At 51.8% G+C, this 9338-nt stretch overlaps 1 protein-coding gene across 8 annotated transcripts in view; it reads left to right on the top strand.

Moving 5' to 3' along the window:
• Slc22a14 (solute carrier family 22 member 14) overlaps positions 1 to 9338 on the top strand; it is a 22241-nt gene that overhangs the window by 8622 nt on the left and 4281 nt on the right. For 5 of the 8 annotated variants that reach the window (XM_031345307.1, XM_031345302.1, XM_031345306.1 and 2 more), the window contains 8 exons: positions 1441 to 1953; positions 2961 to 3064; positions 3279 to 3433; positions 4308 to 4476; positions 6533 to 6653; positions 6887 to 6984; positions 7220 to 7482; positions 9020 to 9128. In XM_031345307.1, coding sequence (XP_031201167.1) covers positions 1441 to 1953; positions 2961 to 3064; positions 3279 to 3433; positions 4308 to 4476; positions 6533 to 6653; positions 6887 to 6984; positions 7220 to 7482; positions 9020 to 9128 — 1532 coding nt within the window. The remainder of the gene's footprint in view (positions 1 to 1440; positions 1954 to 2960; positions 3065 to 3278; positions 3434 to 4307; positions 4477 to 6532; positions 6654 to 6886; positions 6985 to 7219; positions 7483 to 9019; positions 9129 to 9338) is intronic. The other 3 variants (XM_031345303.1, XM_031345305.1, XM_031345304.1) reach the window with 3 other exon arrangements.

Below are 9338 nucleotides of genomic sequence, written 5' to 3'. Positions count from 1 at the left end.
TGGGCTAGCCTTCCACCCACTGAGTCTTTCCACCTGTCCACCTGGGCTAGCCTTCTACTCACTGAGTCTTTCCACCTGTCCACCTGGGCTAGCCTTCCACCCACTGAGTCTCTCCACCTGTCCACCTGGGCTAGCCTTCCACTCACCCAGTCTTTCCACCTGTCCACCTGGGCTAGCCTCCCACCCACTGAGTCTTTCCACCTGTCCACCTGGGCTAGCCTTCCATTCACCCAGTCTTTCCACCTGTCCACATGGGCTAGCCTTCCACCCACTGAATTCTCCACCTGTCCACCTGGGCTAGCCTTCCACCCACTGAGTCTTTCCACCTGTCCACATGGGCTAGCCTTCCACCCACTGAGTCTTTCCATCTGTCCACCTGGGCTAGCCTTCCACTCACCGAGTCTTTCTACCTGTCCACATGGGCTAGCCTTCCACCCACTGAGTTTTCCACCTGTCCACCTGGGCTAGCCTTCCACCTACCAAGTCTTTCCACCTGTCCACCTGGGCTAGCCTTCCACCTACCAAGTCTCTCCACCTGTCCACCCGGGCTAGCCTTCCACCCACTGAGTCTCTCCACCTGTCCAGCTTTCAGCTGCACACTCCAGCTCACTAACGCCCTGCACTGAATCTGTTTCACTTTCCTCTTCACAGTTTTATTTCAAACAACCTTTTAGCCTTTCTTATGCCGAGAAGCTCTGTATCTGTGAGTTTTCTGGCAGTCTCATAGTGCCTGTCTCCTCAGACCACATTCTGGATTTGCCACTGGGCTTTGAGAATCTCTCAGGCTTGCTTGCAGAAAGTTTGCACAGTGAGGGTAGCCCAAGAGTTCCCAGCCCACGGCCTCTTTAGCGCTGCTGAGGGGTTTTGGCTCACAGGACAGTGCTAGACTGTGTCTGCTCCTTACTGCTGCATTATCCTGGCTGCTGCTTACAGCCACCCTGCCCTCGCTGCCGCCCAGCCCTCGCCACCGCCCTGCCCTCACCGCTGCCCCACTTCCGTGTTCTACACTCTAGCCCCAGCTTCTAAGCTTTATGGCTAAGGCTCCAAGCCTCTGCCTTTGGCCCTGGGCCTTTGCCATTCCTGACTCAGGTGTCACTGTTCGTTTGTTTACTTGAAGGAGGGGGTCCTTTGAGTCCTCTGCCAACTTTGAAATTCCAGAGATGCCTCAGATGTGTGAACAGTTTGTTGTGAGGAAGCTGTCAGATAGCTCCTGACATTCATGAGGAAAACATTCTCAAAGTGCCCAATGCACTAAAAATAGGGGGGCTGAGCCAGGAGGAATGGATTATGCAAACTAAGAGACTTCAGAAGGAAAGGGAGGGGCCGTGAACTCCACATTAACCCAAGGCAGAGACTCTTCTCTGTCTACTGGCTTCCATCCTGGGACCGACGAAGGGAGAGAAGCGGTGACAGACTGACCTGCATCCTTTCTTTGAACAGATGAAGGAAGAGTCGAGCTCCAAGACAATGTTTGGATCCCAGGATCTCAGGGACACACACCGGCACGAGATCTCCTTTCCCTCCCAGAACTGGTCCCTGGAGATGCTCTTACGCAGACTAAAGGCCATAGATGCCAAGAGGGATGACAAGTTCGCCAGCGTTATGGGTGCCATTGGAGAGTTTGGCACATTCCAGTGGAGGCTGGTGGCCCTCACCTTTATCCCCAGCATCCTGTCAACCTTCTTCATGTTCTCTCATCACTTCTTGCTCACAGCTCAGAGGCCTTACTGTAACACCAGCTGGATCCTGGAAGTGGGCCCCAACCTCACAGAAGACGAACAGCTGAACCTGACCCTGCCCCGAGCACCCAACGGCAGTTTCCTGACATGCCTCATGTATATCCCTGTGCCATGGGATCTAGACTCTATCATCCATTTTGGCCTCAATTATACGGAAACGTGCAAATTCGGGTGGATCTATCCTTTTGCTCACACTCACTCTCTGATCAACGAGGTATGCTCTTCTTTTTTATTGTCTTGACTGTAGCTACCCAAGAGACGCAGCACAGACAGACAGCTGGGCTTGGTCTGAGCACGCTCTACAGAAGGGAAGAAATTAGGGTCCTTGTTCCCCAGCCCTGGGCTCTGATGTTCTTAGCCAGGAAGCTAGCATGCATTTTGACGTAGAGCCAGGTTTATCACCTGTCCAGGGGATTTCTTCTCAGGACAGAGAACTGCTGTGGCTCTTGGCTTCTGGTCAAGGGAAGATCATTAAGCTGAGGGCCCTAGGGATGGAGGCACAAGAGGCTGGGGGAGGGGGAGGGCTTTGTTCTGTTTATCTGTATTCTGTCCAGCATCTGGCGGTCCTTGGATTGAGGCAGCAGAGGCACGGGGCACAGGAGATAGGTCAGGAGGCAACCAAACACAATGCATAGAAGCTAGAGCTGGGAAGGAAAAAGCTCGTGCTGGCCACTCTCATAGGGCTTCATACCTAACCTTATGAGGCCTGAGTCCTTTTCAGCAGGGATCTCTCTGTGGGAATCGGGGCTGCCAGAAACAATGTGTGTGCCCGGTGTGCCCGTTAGTAATAAGTGCTCGGCCAGTCGCCTGTCTGCACCACCCTTCCACTTCCTTTTTCCATGTTCTGCTACAGGGTCTGCCAGGTGTTGTACAGGGTCCTGGGACAGCAGAGTGAGGCCTAAAATGACCTTTCTCTGGGTGCCAACTGCCTAAAGCAGTGGTCCTCAACCTGTGAGTCGCGACCCTTTCACAGGGGTCGCACGTCCGCTATCTCGCACATCAGATATTTACATAAAAATTCGTAGGAGCAAGATCACAGTTATCAAGTAGCAGCAAAAGAGTATTATGGGTATTATTCCTCACCACCACATGAGGAACTGTGTTAAAGGGTCACAGCATTAGGAAGATTGAGAACCACTGGCCTAAGAGTTCCCCTCTGGGCCAAGCTCAGTCTCTGGGTCTGTGTGGAGGCCGTGATCAGTGCCCTTGTCTAACCTGCAGTTTGACCTGGTATGTGGCAATGAGCCATACAAGGAAAACGGGCAGACTGTGTTCATGTCCGGCATCTTGACAGGTTCTCTTCTCTTCGGGTTCTTAAGTGACAAGTGAGTCTCTCCTTCCCTCTGATCCCTGGGACACCCCTGCCTCCTCCTCAGGCATCCAGAGTCTCAGGCTGGGGGAGGAAAATGAAGGGCTACTCCAAAGCCCTGGGGTAACACAGAGCCTGGCCCAAGTGCCTAGCCGTGTAGCTACGGCTAGCCAGGGAGGCGTGGCTTGGTGGCGTCTTCTCCTCATCCCCCCCACCCCCACCCCCCGCAGGTTGGGCCGCTATCCAATCATTCTGCTGTCGCTGCTGGGGTTCCTCATCTTCGGCTTCGGAACAGCCTTTGTGAGCAGCTTTTATCAATATCTGTTCTTCCGCTTTTTTGTGGCCCAGGCCTCCGTGGGCTATGCCATCTGCAGTGTATCTTTAGGTGACTGGAGCTCAAGGGGGCATGGTGGGATGGAAACTGGTACAGTTCAAGAGGGAGCAGGAGGCAGATCTACCGGGGAAGGACAGCCTGACAGAAACCTAAGGGGAGGCAACAGGCCACAAAGCTCAGTGGGGAAGGAGTAACCCGCACCACTCCTAGTTGCCCGAAAGAGAGAGCGAGGGATTCAGAAGGGGGTGTTCCCAACCCTCAACCTCCACAGCAGTCTCCTGAGCCTCCAAGGAACTCCCTTCATGCTCCTTCTAGACCCTGCACCTTGAGCCCTGGGTGTACTTTGCTCATTTCATCCTGAGCCTCAGAGAGTTTAGCCAGCTGGTTCGGGGCCATCGAACAAGGAAGAGCTGGGGTTCATATATATATATGCATGTTCCAGGCCTAGAACCAAACGGCTGTAACCCTCATTTTCTTGGGGCTTCCTGGCACCTCTTCTCATGAGAACTTGCCAGAGCACAGCCAAAGGGAACTGACCTTCCACAGAATCTTAGGCCACGGAGATCAAAGCATTAACACACTCCAAGTGTTCCTTGTCTTAGCGCAGGTCAGACCGTGAGACGTGCCCTGCGCTGGCCTCTCTTCTGAGAGGCACTGCTTAGGCAGAACCTTTAGAAGGAGTGGTGAGGGTAGAACAAAAATGAAGGGTGAATGGGAGCTGAGGAGGTGTATCAAGGCATAGGATATGTACTGGGGGACACAGGGACAATCTAGCTCTGAGGGGTGTCTGAAGACCTGGAAGAGGCAGAAGAAACTGTCTACCCTGAGCTGTCGAGGGCAGGGGAGGCATGTCAGTAGGCTGCACGGAAGGCTCACCTGGGGACTGTGACCCGACCACAGCTTTGTCCTCATGTTCTTTGCACAGTCATGGAGTGGCTGGTGGGCGAGCACCGCGCCCAAGCCGTCATCCTCCAGCACTGCTTCTTGACCATAGGGGTCATATTCCTGACGGGGCTTGCTTACAAAGTTGACCACTGGAGACTGTTGTGCCTGCTGGGTGGCATGCCCATGTTTCCCCTTATCTGCAATATCTGGTGAGCAGTCCATTTCCAGGCATCTATGGGGTGGGTCTCATAGGACATGGAGGGGGCCATGGAAGTCCTGGGGGAGGGGAGGCAGGGGCCCTCAGAGAAGTATGTGAGCGAGACGTTAGAGAGGTGGGCAGAACAGTGGGTTAACGAAGATCGAAAGACAGGCTCTAGAGGTCAGGGCTGACGGAACATTTCAGGATGGCCTTGGTCGCCTTGTTGAGATGACCTCACTACAGGAGGACCAGAACCAGGGCCCAGGAACTGGAGTACCCCAGGAGAGGACCCTTGGGGGAACAGAGAGAGGGTCTTTTGCGGCCAGTTGAGGCATGTGTTCAAGCCACGTGCTGTTTTTAAATGTCGGGAGCCATAGGACGGGGGTGTCAGAGTGGGAACTGTGAAGGCTCAACTCACGCAGCTAAGCTTGGAGGAACAGAATTCCTCACTAAGCTTTTGGCCTTTCTCCTGGCATGCTTTCTAGCCCACTAGCCTTTTGGGGGATATCTCTGTGTACATTTGGGAGATCACGTTCACCAAGGAAGGAATGCTAGCACAGACCACACAGAGCAAGATGGCCATCTTAAGATTTCTTCCAAGAATGTTTTACCCTGAGTCATCTTTGCTGTGTTTTGTAAAATATATATATATATATATATATATATATATATATATATATGTAATATATGTGTATATATATACACACACACATATGTGTGTGTATGTGTATATAGTATGTAGGTGTGTATCAGTGTGTGGGTCTGTGTACATGTGTACAGGTATCTGTGGGAGACAGAAGATGTCAGATCCCGGGACTGGAGAGATGGCTCAGCGGTTAAAGAGCACAGACTGCTCTTCTGAAGGTCCTGAGTTCAATTCCCAGCAACTACATGGTGGCTCACAACCATCTGTAGTGGGATCTGATGCCCTCTTCTGGTGTGTCTGAAGACCACAGTGTACTTACATATGATAAATAAATAAATAAATAAATCTTTAAAAACAAACAGACAGATGTCAGATCCCCTGGAGCTGGAGTTACGGGTGCTTGTGAGCCTCCTGATGTGGGTGCTGGGAACTGAACCTGAGTTCTCTGTAAAAGCAGTATGTACTTCTAAATCACTGAACCGTCTCTGTAGTCCTCTACTGTTTTTATTTATACTTTTTTTTAAAAATTGATTTTTTTCTCACATAATATATCTTTTTTTTTTTTAACTGAGTCTTGCTCTGTAGTCTTGGCTGGCCTTCTGCTCTTCTGGAGTCCAGACTGACCTCAAATCCCACCATGCCTAGCACTTGTCTTAGTTTGTCAAGTCCCCATTGCACAGGCACCAATTATTGTATACTTTTCCTAGAGAGATGTAAAAGACACATTCATTCACCTCCAATAGTGGAAAGGCCAACAAAGCACATGGAGATTTATCAAGTCCCGTCCGGCAAATACATGAGGTCACTGACGGTCTTTCCGTGCACATAGGCGGGCGCTGCACCAAGTCCCCACCCCTTAGGTTGTTCTTATCCCTCTGTTGACTCCAGCATTCCTCAGACCCCGCTCCTGTGTAGTGGTGGGTTGGGTAGAGGGGGTGGACCGTGGAACAGCCATATCACCACCTGCAGAGTTAGCCTCTTTACTTTGTCCTTTGTTGCTACAACCATGGGCCAGCATAGGGAATGCTTGCCCTAGTCACCACAGCCATTCTGCGGCATGGTGGTGACCGTCACATCAAGCGTGAAGGAAGCAGCTCCACTACAAATCTCAGAGAGTGGGCATGAAGGATGGCTCTTGGGCATGCCTTCGAGCTAGCAAGGAAGAACTTAGAGGTGACTTGGGTAGTTAACGAGACCGCAGGGCACAGGGATCAGATGGCTGAGCACTGCCTCTGAGCAGCACGGGTGGGGGTGCTGGGGGGGGGCTAGGGAAGAAGGGCTGGCTACCACGCAGGGGCAGATGGCATCTCGAGGTTAGTGGTGGCCTTCGAGGTTCCTTAGTCACACGTTAATACCGGTGGCATCTCAGAGGGAGAGCCATCCTAGAACTCCGAGGTAAGAGAGAGGTGGGGTCACACAGGGTTCTCCGAGAGTCACCACGGTGGCTGATGGTGAGAGGAAAGGTGGAGGAAGCCAAGAAGGTGCTATGCTATGCGGCTGAAGTGAATAAGAAGACCATCCCTCTAAACCTACTGAATGAGGTAAGAGGCTTCAGGTCAGGAAGGAGGCCAGGGCTGGAGGCTGTGGAAACCTCGTCCATCACCCGTTCAGTGGGACCTTTGTCTACTGCTTCAGAATGAGGGTGAACTAAGCCGTGTTTGGGCAAGGCCAAAGAGTGGCTGGCACCGGGGGAGGGGCAGGCCTCACCCTGTGCATGTGGGCAGGGAGCAAGCTAGGGTCTCCTCTATCTCTGGCTGGTCTTATTGTCCTATAGTTACAGATTCCGGGAAAGAAAGTGACAAAGGCCTCCATCCTAGACTTCTATACCAATCATCACCTCTTCAAGGTGGTCTTGGCCATGGGCTGTGTGTGGTGAGTCCTGGGGCTTCTGGGAAACTCGGGAGTGGCAGGGAGGTTGGTCGGAGGTAGGTCATGTCTTCCAGTCTGTGCTGTTCCTTCACCTCTCCCCTACCCCCCGTCTTTATTCCCGAGACTTGACCTCCCTCCCTCCCTCCCTTTCTTCCACCTCCTTTCCTTTCTTCTTCCCCTCCTCCTCCTCCTCTCTCCTGTCTCTCTCCCTGTCTCTATCCTTCCTTCCTTCTCTCAGTCCTACTCCTTTCTCTCTCCCTTGTTCTCTTATGCTTTCTCCCCCCAGGTTTACCGTCAGTTACATCAGTTTTACACTGAGTCTCAAGCTGAATGACTTTGGGCTGGACATCTACTTTGTACAAGTGGTCCCGAGCATCCTGGCCGTGCCGGCCCGGCTATGCTGTGTCATTCTCCTGGAGTATTTTGGGAGGAAGTGGACCTTAAACCTGACTCTCTTCCTGCTCACCTTCACATGTTTGTTTCTCCTTTTCCTCCCGCAAGGTACAGTGTGAGAAGAAGGCAGCCCCGTACCTCTTATTTCTTTCTTCACGGTTCTCTTAGTGCCTCTTAAGGCCAGGCAGCTAAGCATGAAGGATTGATTGGCTTCTTGCATGTATCCTCTGTCCCCCAGCCCACAAGACCCAAGAGAGGAACTCATGCTATTAAAAGGGAGCTAACCCTGAGCAGGAGAGCGGGCATCCTCCGTGACCCCATTCCAACCCACTCCAGAAGCAGACCTAGTGGGCAAATGAGAGTAGATGGTGGCAACCATGTTCTCTAGCCACTCCCCTAAGCCTCACCTCTCATCAGGAGCCTTTGTTTGCCAAGTACCTACTGTTATCGATGTCGTCTAGGATAAGCTACTCTTTGAAAATGGTCTAGTGGTGACCTGGATCCATGGTAGTCCTCTTGCTCAGAGGCTCTTGGCCTGGATCCTGGTACTCAGCATTGGTTCCAACGTTTCAAAGATCTCTGGGCAACACAACATGGGTCAGTCTGCAGGGCTGGAATGCACAGAGCTGCGGCCAGCACCCATCCAGTAGGGGAGGCTGCTGTGCCTGGCCTGCCTAAGGAGTCCCCTTCTTTCTCCTCTCAGCATCCTCCCAGGCACTAGCAGATACTGGTTAGCAACAACGAAAGGAAGAAACATTTCTAGGCCTCTACAGTTCGATGTTTATCATGATTGACGTTGTTGCTATTGTTAAGTAGAGCGCTGAATCGAGCTGACGTGTTTGTACAGATGTGGGCAAGGAGCTAGAGAAAGGATTCTGAAGAGAAAAGTTCTGAGGGTGGGGGACATAGCTCAGTTGGTGGGGTGCTTGCTACATAAGCCTGAAAAGCCTGACTTTGGATATCCTGCACTCATGTACAAATCCCAGCAGGGTAGCACATGCTCTGATCTGAGTCTCAGAGAAAAAGAGAAAGGAGACTCCCTAGGGTTTGCTACCCAGTCAGTCTCACTGAGTTAGCCCGTTCCAGGTTCAATGAGAAACCCTTTCTTTAAAAACCTGTGTTTTGGCTGGGCGGTGGTAGCATACGCCTTTAATCCCAGCACTTGGGAGGCAGAGGCAGGAAGATTTCTGAGTTTGAGGCCAGCCTGGTCTACAGAGTGAGTTCCAGGACAGCCAGGGCTCTGCAGGGAAATCCTGTCTCAAAAACCAAAAAAACACAAAAAACCAAAAAAAACAAAAAACCAAAAAACTTGTGTTTTGTCTGCCCCAAGGCCTGCCTCAAGGTCTCCCCTAAAGCTTGCCCCAAGTCTGTCCTAAGGTCTCCCCCAAGGCCTGACCCACGGCCTTCCACAAGGCCTCCCACAGGCATGCCCCAAGACCTCTCCAACTCTCCTATTGTAGTAACTTCAGGACTGGCTGGGCCTATGCAGGTCAGCTCTCCTCTAGCTGAATGTCTGAGTCTGCTGGCTAGGTGACCAAGTGTAAGGGTGGGCCATTCGATTGTCTTTGGTAGGGGACTGAGAGATGACTGTAGGGCCCTAAAGGTAGGGTGGCCCAAGACTTAGTGTCATGCTGTTTTCATTTAGAGCTGAAGTCGACAGTAATCTTGATGCTCGTGCTTGCAGAGTTCAGCATGGCTGGCACTGTCTCTATATTCTTTATCTACACTGCTGAGCTCCTCCCCACCGTCCTCAGGTATGGAGTCTGGTGGGTTGAGGTGGCATAGAGGGATGGGACAGTGACAAGATTGATGTAGCAGACAAGACTGAGCATCAGGTAATGATCACTGTGTTAATATGGTTTGCATGGATTGCTTTGTCCAGCTCTTGCAACAAAACAAAACAAAACAAAACAAAACAAAACAAAAAAGCAAAGCAGATGCTACCACTGATCTTTCAATTGTCA

The sequence above is a fragment of the Mastomys coucha genome, unplaced genomic scaffold (genome assembly GCF_008632895.1).
Source record: "Mastomys coucha isolate ucsf_1 unplaced genomic scaffold, UCSF_Mcou_1 pScaffold23, whole genome shotgun sequence".
In the NCBI taxonomy this organism is placed as follows: domain Eukaryota; kingdom Metazoa; phylum Chordata; class Mammalia; order Rodentia; family Muridae; genus Mastomys; species Mastomys coucha.
Note: the sequence above shows the minus strand (reverse complement) of the source record. Positions and strands in the feature narration are given on the sequence as shown.